This window comes from Scatophagus argus, chromosome 4, assembly GCF_020382885.2.
Source record: "Scatophagus argus isolate fScaArg1 chromosome 4, fScaArg1.pri, whole genome shotgun sequence".
Classification (NCBI taxonomy): Eukaryota; Metazoa; Chordata; class Actinopteri; family Scatophagidae; genus Scatophagus; species Scatophagus argus.
Genome location: NC_058496.1, coordinates 6384475 through 6403007, shown reverse-complemented (window position 1 = coordinate 6403007; position 18533 = coordinate 6384475). Strand labels below are relative to the sequence as shown.

At 42.5% G+C, this 18533-nt stretch overlaps 2 protein-coding genes across 5 annotated transcripts; one reads left to right on the top strand and one right to left on the bottom strand.

Annotated features, from left to right (window-relative positions):
* Positions 1-1767: 1767 nt before the first annotated feature.
* LOC124058167 (rho-related BTB domain-containing protein 2-like) lies at positions 1768-11701 on the bottom strand. Of its 4 annotated transcripts, none has more exons than XM_046387128.1 (10): positions 11338-11701; positions 8207-8408; positions 7935-8038; positions 7664-7849; positions 6613-7553; positions 6383-6501; positions 5631-5781; positions 5428-5516; positions 4301-4406; positions 1768-3830 (listed from the first exon to the last, which is right to left on the bottom strand). In XM_046387128.1, exons 1-10 carry the CDS (start codon positions 11358-11360, stop codon positions 3625-3627), a joined length of 2127 nt encoding a protein of 708 aa, XP_046243084.1. In that variant the 5' UTR covers positions 11361-11701; the 3' UTR covers positions 1768-3624. The 4 variants fall into 4 exon arrangements, with proteins under 4 accessions (XP_046243084.1, XP_046243083.1, XP_046243086.1 ...); XM_046387127.1 differs by lacking the exon at positions 11338-11701 and adding an exon at positions 10028-10706; XM_046387130.1 differs by lacking the exon at positions 11338-11701 and adding an exon at positions 9840-10015.
* A 961-nt stretch (positions 11702-12662) lies between these two features.
* ido1 (indoleamine 2,3-dioxygenase 1) lies at positions 12663-18359 on the top strand. The gene is made up of 10 exons (XM_046387131.1): positions 12663-12856; positions 13380-13475; positions 13559-13678; positions 13795-13913; positions 14021-14035; positions 14138-14237; positions 14390-14507; positions 14588-14639; positions 14745-14893; positions 14991-18359. Exons 1-10 carry the CDS (start codon positions 12764-12766, stop codon positions 15386-15388), a joined length of 1260 nt encoding a protein of 419 aa, XP_046243087.1. The 5' UTR covers positions 12663-12763; the 3' UTR covers positions 15389-18359.
* The last annotated feature ends 174 nt before the right edge of the window (positions 18360-18533 follow it).

Here is an 18533-nt window from a genome sequence, read left to right as displayed (position 1 = left end):
CCTGTGTGTTGTTGCTGCTTTTTTATTTAGTAAATATTATTTACACATTTTCAAGAACACATGCTACAGAATTTCAGATTTACAGCTCCCCAAACAATAAAAACAGCTCTTGAGAACAAAAATACCTGATGACCAAGGAAAACGTCATCTAGGCTTTGAACACTGAGAAAACATTCAAGTTTTTTTCTTTTGATTTCTTTTTTTTTTTAATTGAATTTTTCAACCATTTCTGAACAAGGCCTCTTAAACTATGCAGTAGTGATTGTGCAGCATATATATTATATTCCTGGTGCTGCTAAAGCTCCCTTTGGTTTGTGCTTCTCTGCAGCGGTGATATTAGCACCCAAACATATGGAAAAGGGCCCAAGAGACAACTTCTCAGTAATTTATGATCTAATCTTCTTCTTCTTCTTTACCTGATGTTGTCTACTATCTAATGACGTTGCTATACCCTCTAATGCAATTTGAAGAGAACCTGGTGCTACAAAGCAGTGCAAGTTTGTAGTTTCAAAGTCAGACATTTCAGTATGCATAGTACAAAAAAACAGTATCTATGTTAAACTATGCAATTGCTTGTATCAATTGCTATGCCAAGTTTGAATTGCAAGTCATCGCACAATTACTATTTACATGTTTGAGTTACAATTTAACTTCCGGTGGCTGCATGTCTCAGCATTTTTTAATTATACAGACTCCAAAACTGGAGCTTGTTAGCATAAGCAACTTTAAAATAATGAAACAAATTTGAAATCCCTGCATTCATTTCATGATTAATGTCACAAATTGATGGTTTGTCATTATGCTAGTCTAGAGTGGCCTTAATGGTCAGAGTCTCAGTAATTAGCTTTGTGTTTACGCCTGTTAAAGAACATAAATCCTACACAGTGTTCAAACTAAAGCACAAACATCGAACTCCTCGAATCAAAGATCAATTGCTTAACATCCAAATGATGGATTATGTACATTTACAAATACACTCACAACCTAAAGAGCACCATGGTAACTGAACATTTAGCAAACAAACTAGTAACCACAGTAACACTACTTTACATTCAGTACCGCACACTACACTGTACATTAAGGCATGAGGTGTTGTTGATGCAAAACATCAGCAGAAGATTCACTGATAAATGCAATGCACTGAGGAATGAAATGCATGTCTATGAACCTTATCATTTACACCACCGAGGCAAATTATAACAACAGAGACCCTCCTGCTGACAACGAAATGCATTTTATGTGAACACTGGATATTATTATTTATTAGTCAGGTGATCTAATAAATTAGAAATTCAGAATTAGGATAAAAGAGCCTCTGAAATATCCATCCCTTTTTCTAATGTCTGACCACATGTGCCAAAAGATTTGATCATGTAAGATATTCTATATGACAGTTCTTATGTTTAATTGGCAATAGACAAAAGTTAATGTAATTAGGAACAATTTAAAGCTACTGCTTAGAGCACCACAATTAATCTACATCTTACACTTTAAAAGAATGATTAAACTTCATCTATTTTGGCAGCTATTTCATGCAGCGTAGCTATTAGGTCAGGAGTTAATGCAAGCAAGAAATGGGTTTTGTCACTGAATTGATTCATACCACTTAATCGTTTTAAGCTCTTTGTTCGGGCTCTAAATATCTGTGTAGTCAAAAGCTGTATGGAAAAGTATAACCAATCATGTGCAGGATTAAAACAAGCATTTCTTTAACATATGCGGCAAAAGCAAATACTGCAATCAGAATTTACTTTTTTGATAATGACGGTGTCTTTGTTTTTTTGATGAAGTTTTCATAATGTCATTTATATAAACATGTGTCTACGTTTCTTTGCACTGTAATCCGGTTTTACAATTAGTCAACTGTTCATTTGAACTGCCTGTAATTTGCATTTGTACTACAGTATATAACAGATCTAAGTGGAGGTCAGCACTATGAGTATTCAGTTATTTTGACAACACTTTATAGCTGCACAGTAACTAAATGCAAGTCTGATAAGTCAAGTCTATGTTCAGTATTTGTATTACTCAGTAATACTGTACGATTCTGCTCACTGCCTGCAGTGCACATTAGACTGATACAAGTTACTTGCAGTTCATCTGATATTCTGTACAATTTACAATACTACCCATCTTCACTGAGCACCATGCTAACAAGTCCATCCTACAATCAAGTACAACAGCAGATGACAATCTTGAACATACATATAATGTTTGGTGTGCAAAACGAATGTACTATCATGGTCTCAGAACAACTTAAATATATTGTCTCCAATCCTCCCCAGTTCCTGTCTTTACATTTACTGCAGCGTGTCACGACACCATGCTGTCCTTAGTGCCGTTCACCAGGATGCTGCTACTGGAGGTTTTGGTGTGTGTGTCTCTGTGGAGGAGAGTCCAGAAAGTGCTCGAGGTGTGTAGAAGAGTATGGACGACTTCACCCAGGCATGAGGAAGCCTCCTGCATGTAAAAGTCTAACACAGCCAACTGCAGACAGTCAGGGGGCATCCTCTCGTCAACTAAGACAGATCTATAAAGGCCAAATCACCACCATGGACAGATGCAAGAGACACATCGTCACAGACGGCTGGTAACGTACATGTGGTCGCTTTAGCTCTGGAAATGTTGCTATTGGCTCTTGCGTTGCTTTGATCGAGCCGATGGAGTCACTCAGCGTAAAACTACGGGACTCTGGAAATACGTGCTAACGAGCCTCATCGAGCATCGCTTAGGAAATAATAGTGATCTGGTTTGTTTTTGCTGGCATTGTACAGAAAATACAGATATTTTCCTTGATTTGGGATCTCTTGCGTCTCAGGTCACTGAATGCATTCATGTAAACTTAAAGCCCTTTTTTTGACATGAGGTCACAAATCGCACGATCACAATACATAAATGCTGAGTGCGTCCGCACACAAACATTCAGAATTAGAAGGACTGAGCAAAAACAAACAGGAGTGGAACTTTCCAGTATTTTCATTTATGCGTTCACAATCATTAATCAGCATGGTTAGAGTGAATGACTTTAATAACCGACTCCTGGTAGGCTTTATCATTGTTACATCCTGTTGATGAGATCACACTGTACACATGGTTTGGTAGATTGTACAAACACTTAAGGGCAAAGTGTTATATCTCTGAGACTGAGAGGGTCTGTGTTGAATTGCTGGTTGTTGCAGCTGATAAGCAGCACTTGGTTATCAGTTCAGGATAATTGATGGTAATTATGAATCATAGGTGGAAAAGTTCTGTGCCAGCAGAGTCTTATTTTTAAAACCTAAAACTCGGGCGGTGGAATATATAACAATCAATGTGAGTTGTCATTTGCGCCAGTTACACTGTGCCATTTGTCAGTGAGGTTCATATCACTGAGGTTTGAGTCTCATATACACAAAGCTGGAAATCTGAGGAACAAAACTCATGACTTTAACCGCCACACTGAGCTGACCTTGCAAACCTGGAGGAGTGCCTTTTGACTGCAGAGGCAAACAAACAGGAGGACAAACTGTGTGCCTGAATAACTGGGGCATACCTAGCCTGCAGTGCTTATCTTCTGTTGCATCTTTCACAGCCCGCATCCACTGACGCTCCTCACTCCATAGTGGACCTGGCCTTACCGCTCGGTCAGATGACAGCGGATGAGCCAGACGAAGAAGAGTTTGAGTTCGGGGAGGAAGGAAGGTTCCAGAAGAGCCACTTGCGTTTACACTGACGTCTCTGGTACAAGTAGTCCTCCTTGTCGCGCTCCTTGCGTGCTCTTTGGTAGTGGTCATCCTCTTTCAGGTACCACACAGGCGGCCAGCGATGTTTCTCAAAGTACTCTTGGTTCTCTGCATCAGAATAAACTGTGTTAAGAATCTGAAAATGCTGGATAGGGTTTTCAAGAGAAGAAGACATGTTGCAGCATGTTGAGAAAAAAAAAGCAACCAAAGACCCAGATGATGCAGTCGTATTTTTGGATTATTGATCAAACCAGGAGAGTGCAGGCAGAAACCATTAAGTCCTTGAGCATATAAGGAAATTATTATTGTGCTCCTGATGTGCTGAAAACTAAATATAACTCTTACTGAGCTGGAATGCATCTGCTGAGCTTAATCTGCTTTTACAGATTTCATTTAAATTGGCCAACTTTCCTTAAGCCCTATTAAACATGTTTTTATTTCATGTTGATCCAAATGGCCACACATGACACACAAGTCTTAGCTGGCTTTGTTGGCATACTGTATGTCAGGTTAGTGTTTAGTACGAATGAGAGGGAATTAGACATCGCTGGTGTGCTGTAAGAGAACATGTGTGTTACCTGTAGATTTGGCCTTCATGTCTCGGGGGAACTTGCGGCAGACGCTGTTGTAGTTGGTGCAAATGTGGTGAAGACACCAGCCAGTGAGCTGTTGGGCACCGTGGAACTGCCAACATACAACATCATTATTTGTCATTTCTGTACTCCTGATGTGTTTATGTACATTTTCCTACATGCATTGATGTTGTGGATGTCACTTTGGATACAGACACCTCGCCTGAGCTAAACCTAAATGGGGAAGACTTAAAAGCCACAGTCATTAGTGCATGAACGGAAAAAAAAGGACTTTTATTCATAATTGACGAGAGCGCAGTAGCCATTCTAGATGACCTCGTGTTCTGATTGTCACGTTTAAATCTGCTCTGTTATTCCTGGCTCTACATTTTGTGGGAGTTTGCTCAACATGCATCAGCTTCAGCTGCAGTGATTCAGCTCCTTTGAATAAATTTAAGTTGTTGCTCATCATCTGCACTCAGGAGCCTCACCTTTTCTTTAACCTTGATGCTAACATTAGCATGGTAACACTAGAAGCTAATTTTAACATCTGGCAACTGAGAAAGTGCATCCAAAACTGAAAACTGACAAAGTATAGCTGAGCTTAACAGAGCAGACATAAGTGACAGGGGCTTCTGTTTGCTCTGAACACAGAGCTTTTCAGTAAGACTGGGCCTCAAGATTATGTTAGAAACGCATGCAATGACTTTCACTGCAATTTATATTTTATTTTTGGGCTTTAGTTGTGCATATTACCAAATGAAATAGCAATTAATCAATTTGCCACAAAATGACCTTGTAGCTCAGCGGGTAATCCAGCCTTGCATAAAACACTGATGAGAGCTGAAGCAAAAATATAGCTGAACCAGAAGCACATCTGAGTCTGAATGTTGAGATAAACTGAAGTGCTGAGCCTGCACTGGGAGACTCCTTTGTCCTAAATGCCCACTGCCCAAAAGATCCCTTGCCTTCCATTTTTGCCAGATAGCTGACTTGTGCTCTAAAAAACTGTTTCTTTGGCTCCCCCAGAGCTATTTTTCCTGAGAAATGCCCTCATTAATAAAAATCTAATTCGCCAAAACATTACATAAGAGCTTTAAATGCAGTCCCTGTTTGGTGACAGCTGACACTACCTGGGCCATATCCAAGTACACCAGCACATCTCCATCAATGTCAGCCCCCATCATTGCTGCCTCGGTCAATACTGTTACTGTGTAGAGCTCTGAAAGAAACATGAAAGCTAGTCACCACAGGCATCAACTTGAAATCACACACAAAGGCTTTGTGTAATACAATGCGGTGGTTTACATGCTAATAAATATATCAAATGCAATACCTGTAAGTGCAACCAGGTGGGGGAGGCAAAGACGATTGGCAAGAACAATAAGCTCCATTGCATCCAGGTCAGGCCGAGAACAAAACCGCCCCGTGTACAGATATTCTAGCACTGCCCTCATGCAGCTGCGAGTTGTGTTGGGAAACAGCACCTTAGAAACAGCAACATGTGACACAGTCATCACTTATGGGCCCAAGGCTTCTGCTGTGTTCTGCATTTAATGAAAAGGCAAGAGGAATTTTTCCCCTTTGCAATTATATGATGTAATGAAAATAAAAAAATAAAAAATATTTTCAAATTTATTCTTTAGTTTATCAGTTCTGCTTTAGCTGCAGCGTGAATAATAACATAAAAACTGGGGCAAATTGGAATTAAATCAACCTGAAACTCCTGTATTCTGAGCCTGGCTTAAGATAGCAAGACAAAGTACTGAGCTCATGTTTGGATCACAGTAGCCAGCATAATTGTATTACAACAGACTTGCAATCCTCTAATTCAATTATCATTGCACACAGGCCACATAGCTCATTGGTGCCTTACTTGGATCAGTTTGTATATTGATCTTTGCTGCATTACTGTGCTTTGCGTAATTGTAAAGTGACTGAATTTTAAATGCTGCTGCTTTATAGGTCGATGGGCAATAAGAAAGCTTCTTGAAATTATGGACAATGTAGAATAAATGTTTTGCCCAGTGTTGACTGTACTTGTTGGTCTTACTTCACAGAAGAAACCAGTGATGTTTGTGGACGTACCTCTTTGGTGCAGCTCTCCACAAAAGGACCGCCAAACATAGCTGCCATCCAGTCACAACTAGAGATGAGTAAAGGCTTGTGGGCCATGATCGTCCCATCATCTAGTTTGAATACTACATCTGCAATACAGAGGAGCAGAGACAGGAGCTGATAGCACCTCACTTTGACCTGCACCCACTCTATGTCAGGCAGAACACAAGAACAAGCGTGGATTGATGATTTCCACTCACCGGAAAATGTGCCTTTGGCCAAGCACTCTTTGACTCTGTTTGTGCGCCGTACGTGGAAGGCTTTGGTGATTTCTTGGTTCATGAAGGCTTCATTGTTAAGTATGTTTGCCACCATCATCCGCAGATCAAAGACCTCCAGCAGCTCAGCAATGTGCGCAATGTGCATTAGCTCTTTCTCGTTCTCGTCTAGCTGACCTGTGTACAGGTAGCGCAGTACTGCTCGGAAAGGGCCCAGCTGCATGGACTGGTCCATGTGCACTACAGTCATGGGCCTGGGGCTGTACGTCACAGGGTCATCCACCAGCTCCTCCTGGATGCTGACGAAAGCTCGGCTCCACGAGGAGAGCATTCTGCCCCGTCGTCCACCCTCGGAGTCTTTCAAGGTCCCATCACTGGTGCAGGCCCTCAGGTTGGCCCTGTCTCCATCATCGCTGCTCTCGCAAACGTCAAAGCTAGCAGCACGCATCAGCAGCTCTCGGCCAGAGAGAGGGCCACGGGTGGGTCGCTCAGTCTCCTCATTTTGTGTGTCCATAATAAAGAGGTCGTAGAACTTTGAAGACGACGTCGCCAAGTATATCTTGTGTGCAAAGATTTTCTGTCGTTCCTGAAGGACCAGGATGACATCAGCACAGTGTGGGTCCTCCAGAAGACCGACTGGATGCTCCTCGGTGGTGGTTGGGGGAGGAGGCACAGTGATTATGGGTGGGGGAGGTTTTGGTGGCAGGAAGGGCGCCTGAAGGAGAGGCCGCTGCACATTTCTGAGGTGAGATTTCCAAAACTGCAGGTGGCGGCGTGAGATGAGCGCAGCTCGGATGGCATTATCAAAGACGTCCTTGACTCCAAATTGAGCAACAACACTGGTTTCATAATATGGCACTCCCAACTCCTTGGCCACCTCCCGGCCTCTCTCTGGAGGCAGAATCTCATTGGATTTAATGGGTCTGGAAAACAAATGAATATATCAAAGGCAATTCTGGCACTAGAAAATAGTAAATCAAAATCAAATCTTAAACAATCTCTGACTTTCCCATGAAAATTCTTGTCCCACTACCTGGCTAAAGGCCGCCGTGCTCTGTTCACTGCCTCCAGGTCTGCATAACGCAGGTCCAGCTGACAGCCCACCAAGATGACAGGAGCACGGGGGCAGAAGTGCTTGATCTCTGGGTACCACATAGTCTTCACATGGTATAGAGAGTTGGGGTTGGCGATTGAGAAGCACAGTACCACCACATCAGACCTGAAGGGAAGACGGAGGACAAGTTCTCTCAGCTCAGGCAGTATATGAGCAGGGTAGACTAACATTGAATTTTACATTATCTCACCTGCCATACGCAAAACGCCTGTCCTTATGGTGGTCCCCGAATGTGTCCCAGAGGCGAAGGGACACGCTGACATCATCCACCACATCTCTGGAGCGCTCTAATACCTAACAAGTGATGACACGTTCAACCGTTAGTTTCTGCAAGTCACTAGTGAATGAATGTCTACAGCTCAATATGTCTCATCTATAGATTTGGTTAAGCTGAGTGACCAGAAATTTAAATCCTCAAAAACACATTCACATGCAGGTAATCTTAAAGGCTTGTATACTCACCTCCTGGCATACTCTGTACTGGTCAATTGCCCAGACTGTGGGCACATGTGTTGCAAGTAATTGGTACTGAGTCAGTGTGGCATTGCAGGCCCGGGCACAGATGAGGCGGGTCTTCCCAACGGCATTGTCTCCTACCACCACACACTTGATAGTTTCAACGTTTGGCCTCTCATAGTCCATATCAGAATCTGTCAGCGGGGACCTGTCGATGTATGAAGGAGCACAGAAAGCTGCATCAGCACTGCTCGTTCTGCCTGCAGAGCTATCAATGGATGGTCTCGTGACTTCCCTGTGCCCATTCACAAGTTCCCTGTCCTGGTTTCCGATGGAGGAAAAAATTTAAAGGGACAAGCCAACAAAAAGGGGTCTAATTTTTTTTTTTTTTTTTTTTTGGGCAGGGGGATCCAATGAGTTTACAACTGCAAAAGAATCAGTTTAGGAATAATGCATACTCAAAATAAAACTATTTAGTTTGTATAGTACGGGTTAATAAGGGTTGATGTAATTACATCCAGATATTTCTGTAATCCCTTCAACCATCTGCAATACCTTTCCCTATTGGTGGTTCCTATATTACATACCAAACAACCTTACCTTAAAGTTTAGCTTCAATCATCACATTAATCATATATGTAGAAATCTGACCTTCGCAAATACTGGCTTCATTAAATAAAATGGAGAGAACAGGTAAACAGACTATTTCTGTACTGTGAAAATGGTGGCTGATGAATTAGGTAGCAAGACTGGTTTCCAAGGGAACTGTAGCCTGCGTCTCTCTGTGTGTCACAGCGTACATCAGACAACCTGCAGATATTACACTAATATTTCTTTTCTTATCTAACAAAAGCATCAACACGGTATACATTAAAAAAAATGCTGTGGTGGCTTACTGTTAAGTAATCTAGCTCTATTTCTAATTGTAATTTGTGCCACCTCAGCACACCTGTCACTGTGGACTTGACTCCCACATCCTTAGTCCACATGCACAAACACCAGACCACCATCTGAGCTCAGTCCCCAGCAGAGTCACCGCACTGGGAATCACAACCTTTGATCAGAAGAGTCATTCATATGCACGTTCTCTGAGCTAACTTCTTATGAATGATTTCATATGGTCCTGGTGTTCCTGTATCTGCCAGGAGTCCAAAGACCTGCTGAAAGGAAAAAAGCATCACTTTCTCTATGACCTAGACTACAGTCATTAAAACAGTATGTGTCTCTCACAGCCTTAGAGTTTGATATTTCTGGCATGTATACGATACTCCAGAGATTACTACTAAGGGTTACTATGATTTTTTTTTCTAACGGTCACTTGGCGTTTGCAGTCATTCATAAAATCAGCCGTTCATTGACTGCACAATCTGCATCCATTAAGGCATACACCCAAAAAACATCTGACAGAATGACCTTAGAAGGGGCCTGTGTGGAGATACACCGCCTCTAATGTTGCTCATTCATATGCCCTTTCCTGTTAGTCTACACTGCGCAACTCCCGAATTAATTAATCGCTTTTTATATGGTCAGATATTCTAAACAACCCACACAGCGCCTCCAGACTACCTATGCTTCATAAATACGCTCGCAGTCTCAGTTATCACCCACGACAGATATGATAAAATTGTGCATATCCTACCAGGAGGACCGAACAGTCCCTCCACCACCGAGACACTAGTCATGAGGCTCTGCTGCATTACGCGTTATGTAACACCCCGTCACTGACTCTTGAGCCTGTTTATCGGCTCCGCGTTCACCGCAAAATCAGCCATTGGGAAACAGAACCGTTTGGTTCTCTCGCAGGGAACGCGTCGTTTTCCCTCTTACCGCAACATAAGGAAGTGCTGCATGGGGCTGGTCGATGAACGAGACAAAAAGCAGGGCTCCATCGGATGCGGCTGGCACCTGACGGCAGCTCGCGTTTAACTTCATCTTCAAGGCAAGGTGAACGAGGCTAGAAAACAGAGCGGCCGAGCGCAGATGTTTCAGGAAAGGTCCTGTGGATCAGTGCGACGAGCCCGATTGCATCGCCACAAATACGAACGCCGATCTGAAGCCTGTCGGTGTGTTGCGGAGCTGCAGCTCTGACCGTCACAGAACCACCTCCACTTACTGTAAGGCCTCCGTAGCTAATAATAGGCTGGCGCACCGACGGAAAAAAAAACCCATTCATTACAAAACACTGATCCACTTTAAAGTCGCGCAAATCTCATTCCACAGCTCGTAAGCAGCCCGGGTTCACTGGCCTCCAGTCCTGCACATGCTTTTTTAACCTCTCCCTTCAAACACTGTGGGTTGCACTTTTCACTGCTCGCGCTGTGAGTGTGACAGTACACATTGCATACATACACGGCCCCCATGCATTCATGCCGGGTCAAACACACCGTGCACAGTTTTGCACGTTATCTTGGATGATCAGCTCCCTAAGCGTTAATTGATGGTGTTGTGTTCAAGGGCGGGTCTATTACATGTTCACTGGGGACGGGTCGAACTTACCCTGCAGCGACTAACTACTGTGTGTGTGTGTGTGTGTGTGTGTGTGTGTGTATACAGCATGGATGCATATATACAATGATTGCAAAAATGCATGACACAAATTCAATTTAAAAAAGGAATCGCAGGGCTGTTACACACATCAGTTTTTGGATCCGTGTATCATCATTGAAGAGCACTGTAAAGAGGAAAAATGCATGAGTCATCTTAGCTGTGGAGCTTTACATAAATAACCTGCTGTGTCCTGGTATCAAATTAACTCCTTTAGCTCCTCTAAAGCGCAATGAGTTTGTGTGGAGAAAATTATCTAATAGATCTAATACTGAAGGCCAACAAGGTAATACACAAGTGTTTAGTATACAGCAGTATACAGTAAATCTGAAAAGAACCAACTCACAATAACCGAGCAGTTTAATGAGCTAAATCTACTTGGTGTGCATTAGACTCGCATTTATCATGGTTATGACGTGAGTCAAGACCGTTATTAGTCCAGTGTTAATGATTAGGAGAATGTCTTTGAACTGTGTTGACATACACACACAGCTGCTCCATTATTGTTATTACTTTAGGGCAATGCAGTTACTGGTATGATAACGGCAGGATAACTCAAGCAAAGAAATTTCTTGCCATGTTTGGTCTGTGACTGCTCACAAACACTGATAGCCATAGTGCACAGATGGTGGGAGGTTTCACTGTTACATAAAGGTTATTTCCACTCCGGCTGGACTCAGTAGCTCTGTCCTCACAGGCTCAGATGGTGCAGTTTAGGAAAGGCCTGAAAACCACAATGAACCAAATTCTGAAGTGTGAGTTTATCTTTTACCTCCGTCATTCTGTGTTTCCCTCAGCGGTTACACAGTCAGTCAGGACCAAGAAGATCAAATTACAGTTGACCTTTAGACTTCCAACTTTTAGAAGGAATCAGTGGCAAAGCTGCACTGCAGTTATTTTGAAAGAAATCAACCTCGACCTCTTAGTCGATTCACACAAGGATCGTTCTGTGAAATGGTTTTAAACATTTGTATCCTTTTGCAAGAGGACACAGCATGTCAGCGTCCTAAAATGACATCAACGAGTTCACACAGTAAAACGCACTTTTGGTTGTTGTTGTTGTTGTTGTGAAGGACCAAGTGATATTGATTCACTCTTAACTTGCTACTTGCTTATAGCTTGTGTTACTGAAACTCCTGCAATGCTCAGTCCGGTCCACCAGGTGGGGCTGACAGTCTACATTTCCTTCATTCTCGCTTCAGCACTGAGCCACAACATAAACATAATAAAACAAGAGCAAAGGGTGGAACAATGCCCAGAATTTAAAAAAAAAATATGGAAACTGAACTAATGCATCGTAATACAGTCCATGTAACATTATATTTTGATATCATAACTGTAGCAATTGTGTGGTAAATGAACAGAAATCAAAACATACAAACTACACATTCATAAAGATGGAGATAACCTTTTTCTTGGAATTTAAGTTTGTTTTTAATCTTTTGGTCTTTCAGCTCCCTTTCACTGACTTTCACTGTTTCTACCAGTGATTTTCAGCCTGTGGAGTAGAGGGACACTGAGCCACTGCACTGAAAAAAGCATAGAATGAAAGTTGAATGAATATGAAAATGAAACAAACAAGAGATTGTTGATGCTGTCATGTTGTCCTTGATTTTAGCTTAGATGCTTTCTATTATTTGTTTCCCCTTATCATTGCTCAGGAGGGACAAATTATGTGTTGGAGGTCATGTATTTTCAGGCAGTTCATAGCAGAAAAAGTTTGAGAGTCATCAATTTATACAAAACAACTTAGATTGATGCCTGTGCAGACATAGGGTTAATGACCATGGACATCCTCCACTGAATGATTTACATAGTGAATCATAAGCTTTTGTTCACTTAACTCAAAATTGTGCAATAGCAGAAATACAGGTTAAATATTGTGTAAGCAACTGCAATCATTGTTGACGACAGCTTTAAAGTGAACTCTGTGCCGGAGTCCAGACAGGTTGGGGTCTCTTGAACCAATCGGATAGTCAGAGGATCGTTGCTGTCTGTGAGTTTTCTGTTACTTTTTCTATGGCTGCTCCTGAATCAGACTCCAAGTCTTCTTTTTCTCTGGACTCCTATCATGTCTCTGAGGAGCTTGGCTTCATCCTCCCTGATCCTCTGGTAGGTGGAAAACCTCAGTGGATCACATTCCTTTTCTGCCTTTTCACAGTTTTTACATTTTACCTTATACAGCAAGAGCCTTGAGGAAATATCTGATTGCCAAGAAACCTTAGTCTCTGAAAGGTATTAGAAATGTGACTTAAGAATAAAAAAATCCAGGCAAATCTTACACAGGCAGTAATTTAACTGGAACTAATTTTAATTCGCATTAAATGAAAATGGTGCTCCTGGTTTAGCAGTCATAAAACGGCTAACTTGTGGGAGCTTGTGGCTGGTGGTATCTATTGAGACCAACTGACTGAAGGGAAATTGAAATCTGGCATTGTTCCTGTTTGGTTTATGTGAAACAAAACTTTTTTTTTCCTACAGCAGCATGTGTTTACAAACTCATATTTTGTCTCGACCCTTTGCCAAGTTCAATGTTACTGTGCATGTAGCAATGTAAACAATCAAATGTACATTATGTAACAGGCCTTAAAATCAGCAGTTAAAATGCCTGACTCTGACAACTTGACTCTCAAAGGAAGAGCTTCCACCGTACTACCAGCCATGGATGGATATTGCCCTGCAAGTCCCAGAGCTTGTGCACACTCACGAGTTGCGCTGCCACATTGACAAGGTGAGTGGGGCACAATTAAAATGACAGTTCACAACGCTTATGGAGCCATGGTTCAGTGCTAATGCTGTGTAATAACTGTTCAGATGCCGCAGCTGAGCAGCCAGTTTCTGCAGACATACCGGGAGTTACGGTTGGCACACCTGGCGCTCAGTGTGATGACCATGGGCTACATCTGGCAGGAGGGAGAGAACGATACAGTTGAGGTTTGTCTGTGGCCTTCAGTTTTAATTTTTGTCATATACTGACTTTTCCCTGATGTCAGTTGCTCTACAGTCTACTTATATAAATGACTTTCCATCGTCAACAATTCTAATCTTAGATGCTGCCACAAAACCTGGCTGTACCATACTGGGAGGTGTCACAGCGCTTAGGACTCCCCCCAATCCTCACCCATGCAGATGCAGTACTGGCTAACTGGAGAAAGAAGGATCCAGAGGGGTGAGGACCATTATTCTTTGCATGTGGTTTAGTTCATCCTGAACACATGTTAAACGTAAACCTGCTCTCATTCTTTTTCATGTTCATCATTACTTCTCCTGTGCCAGCCCTTTTGACATGGAGTAAGTGCACTTTCACTTTAAAGTCTGGTCCTCAACACATAATGCACTGTGATGTTATGATGTGCACAGCACAAAGGATATTGTTTTACTTGCATACTGCAGGAACCTGGAGCTGCTGCTCAGCCTCCCGGGTGGAGACAGTGTCCGCGGCTTCTTTATGGTCACCCTCCTGGTGGAGCTGGAAGCAGTCCCTGCACTGAGGGTGAGGTTATATTCAAAAATAAGTCAAGTCACATAATAAGTACTTGTGAAAAATCAGTGTGAGGATTGACTGTGTTTGACATGTTGACTGAAAGCTATAAAAGTTGCCTTTGAATGAAAACAGGAGCCACTGAAACTGGTCCTGTGTTGCAGAATATTCCCGTTGTGATCAATGGTGTCAGATGTGGTGACGCTGAGACTGTGGCTGGAGCCCTGGAGGAGATCAGCCAGTCTATACAGGACATGACAGATGCACTCAAACTGATGCACGGTAATGCACAAGCATAACTTGCAAGTATTAGCATTTCTCTATCAGCATTTATGTTTGATTAATGTGTTTTTTTTCCTCAGTGTACGTGGAGCCTTCGGTCTTCTATGGCATCATGAGGATCTTCTTGTCTGGGTACAGAACTCTCTCTGTGGCTTTATGTGATTTGCTAGGCATTTATTTGTCAAGTCAAGCTTGATTTTGAAAAACGTGCATGTATGTGTTTTTGCCCATGCACAGGTGGAAAGACAATCCCTGTATGCCAAAGGGGCTGGTTTATGAAGGGGTCCAGGCAGCACCGATGGAGTATTCGGGTGGGAGCGCTGCACAGAGCAGCCTGCTGCACTGCTTTGATGAACTTCTGGGAGTCAAACATGAAGCCAAAAGTGGTAAGATAGCAGTTTTTTCCCCCTTTGGTTCCTTTGATTGCAACAGTGCCAGAGAGGAAAGAGATAGACTCATTGTAGTGATACTGCCCCTATCTAGGTGCCTTTCTCACCCGCATGAGGAGCTACATGCCACCTGCACACAAGGAGCTGATCCAAGACATCTCATCGCAACCCCCCCTAAAGTCTTTTGTCCAGCAGGAGGCCAGCGAGCGGCTAAACAAGGCCTTTCAGCTCTGTGTCACAAAACTGTTGGCTTTGCGCAGCTACCACATCAACATGGTTAGCCGCTTCATCACAGTACCTGCTGCCCACGCCCGACAACTTCGTAACCAGAGCAAGAATTCAGAGGGGGAGATGATCAGCAGAGCACCCAGAGCTTTAGAGGAGAGGGGCACCGGTGGCTCCGGCATCATGACCTTCCTTAAGACTGTGAGGGACCAAACAAAAGACGCCTTGCTGTCGCAGGGAAGCAAAGAAGTGAATCACGACAGCTGATGTGGACTGAAATACAGCAAAGTGTTAAATACATTGCATGAAACCCCTCTGATACACTATTTTTTATGTCACCCAAAGGATTTTTTTGCATTCTTTTGGCAGAATGAGAGTGAGTGTCTTACATGTAGCTGCGTTGTGTCCGTCAACAAACCTACAAGACATGAGTGATACCCATCATTCAGTCCAAACCATAATTCAAACCATTGCTGATACTCTCCATTATATCCAACCACTAATTCCTTCTTTAGTCTCAACTGGAACGTAGAAAATGCATCAGACGTCTGCTCCAGACCCACGTATCTACAGGATGTTTGGACATCAGACAACATAAGTCATTACTGAAGCCCTGTACTTTCTGAGAAAGTGATTTTGAGATTCAGTTCGAAAGTAGTTGAAATATAACAGAGAGGAGTTATCTTCTGTAAATTAAAAACATAGACAAAAACATAAAAACGTGTTTTTTCTGTCTTATCACTCACTGATGTAACTGAACAATAACTGAGTGACGTTTTAAGCAGGCAAAAATAATAATCATATAAAAATTTTAAACACTGCAGTTCTTAATGAAACCATGGCAGGGCACTAAACGGCAGAGTTACAATTCACCCCAGAGTTTGCCTTTAAAAGGCTAGAACAGTAGGCAGCAACAAACTGACCTGATGTAACAATGTTTTAATCGTTAATAACAGTCATCGGTAGACGTGTGAAATCCACTCGAGCTAAAATCCTCCTGACACTCTAAAGCATCGACAGGCTGGAACCTGACCTTTCCCTCTCAGAAAATAATCAGCCTTTGTTGCGTCTTTACTCTACACTGCGTCCTCACAATGGGGTTGTCATGTCGAAGCACAATGCACAATGCAGTGCAGAGATGCATCACTTATCAGAGTGGTTACCTCAGCACTCCTGTCCTCCTCCTCCAGCCCACATCCAGCCCTCACATGCCCCACTGTACTTCCTGGACTGAGAGTGTGGAAAACCCACAGTGATGAAGGGATGGATTGTGTCATGAATGGCTCACGATGTGTAATCTTCACCTTTCCTGGCTCACCTCCACTGGCATTTCATTACAATAGCAGCCTTGCAAGATCAGATAAGGCAGACGATGTGGCAATTAGACATGACAATCCCTCCCAACCTGAGCGATCTACTTCATCTCGCCCTCTTTCTGTTCACATGCAGGGTGGCAGAGAAGAAAACATACGAGTGAATGAGAGGAAAAAAACAATCACACAGAATGCCTGTCAAGGTTTTCCTGTGGGAGAAATTTGTTCAAGGGTTTTTGGAGAGAAGTTTTAAGCCATTTTACTCTCATTGATGTGGAGCAAGTACATAAAAGTGTATAGCTGAGCAGTCATCAGGTTGTCATTCATGCTTTCGTTCAAACAGTTCACTCAGACACGTTTCACAACCTGTTTGTAAAACATGACAGGAAGGTGAGGAGGTGAAAGGTGAACAGAAACACCACAGGGATGGAGAGAATTTGAGTGTTGAGGAGGACAAACAGTGAGTTCACATGTCACAGTGATTTGATTAGAGCCTTCTTCCACGGCCAAAGCAAATAATCCCCTTCCTTATTGCCTGAATGTGGGGGACTCCCTGACAACCTGGCAGTAAACACAGGCCATCTCTAAGGATGTCTTCATTGTGTAGCCGGGGCTGGGCCTGCACAGCCACTGAAGTTTCACCTCATGTCCCAATGGTGACTGTTTTCAGTGTGGGACATGACTGACACATACGCACGCACACACCCGCTTATGAATCATTTGTGCTACACAGACAGTGCTATGACAAGTATTACAAAATAAATGTAGAAATCAGCTACAAAAGTTCTCTATTCCAGTACAAACTTGCTGAGCAAATGCTATCAAGAATCAACTCAGCAAACAAAATCAATGACTTTTCTCAAGGCAAAAGGGCATCTGGAGTCACTCTTGTTTTCATGAATTCCACTCAAACATTCATATTCCGTCTATCAGAGCCGACAGGATTACAGGCGTGGGTTCTCCTTTTGGTCAGACAATCGCATATCTTGCCTTGGTGGTTAACCACAGGATATCCTGGATTCTGTTATTTCAGAATTGAATTAATGATGCTGCTGCTTACTTCAATCCAAGCAAAGCCAAGACCTTTTCTCACCCTCTGAGTGAGCAGCCGCGATGGCAGCAGCTCAGGGTTGATTGTCTTTGGCGTGCACATGACGGGCGTAGCTGGGAATTATGGGCTGTACAGTACAGTAGGTGACTCTGGGCGTCTCAGGACTTTCTACTCTGGACTTAACTATCTTTATCAAACACACCCACAGGTCACATACATCTTCATAATTCACTTACTGATCGGTTTGGACACACCTGCGGCTAAATTTGAGCTCTATATATCCTAACAACAGCCTGTCATCACCATTCATTCACCACCCATGTTCAAAATCTCTCTGTCTATAGATGATGATTTCATTTCATTTCATTTCTTCATATATTTGCCACTTGTTCATCCCTAATCAATGGGCAGGTTATATCAAATTACTGTCCCACAATACAACACAACACAGAGATACATTTTAAAGTATTAAAGATTTGTGGAAACAGTGAGATTTAGGTTAGTAAAATTACCCAAGATTGAAAGTTTGGTTTGTGTTAAATTGTTTAAGATTAGGTAATCATTGCTCTTTCTTAATTCAATAGGTAAACCATTTCATTAGTGGCTGGCTTGTACTGAGAGGACTGTTTTGCCAGACTTGTTATGTCTGTATTGTATAATCCAGTCCCCTCTGATAGCTGCCCTTGTTGCCCTGTTGCGACTCTCCCTCTGCTTTATGTTTCAAACTGTCTAAATTGAATAAGTTGTACTTTTTGTATGACATGCTGACCCTTCTCTCAAATGTTTTTAGTGTCTGTTTGTGGTTCCAGCACTTGTCATGTTTGCTTGTAAAATAATCAGATTTTATGTGCACAAAATACTGATTTGGCCTCAAGTTTGAAAATGACTCTGCCTTCTTCTGACTGTTTCTCATTATATATCCACAGTATATATATGGTAAACAGTCATCACCCTGATCCCCACACCCCCACAGGATATCCAGTAAGTGAGTAAAAGAATTTAATTTAAGAATATGTGACAGTTCATCCCAGGGGCAGGAGTTGTCTCC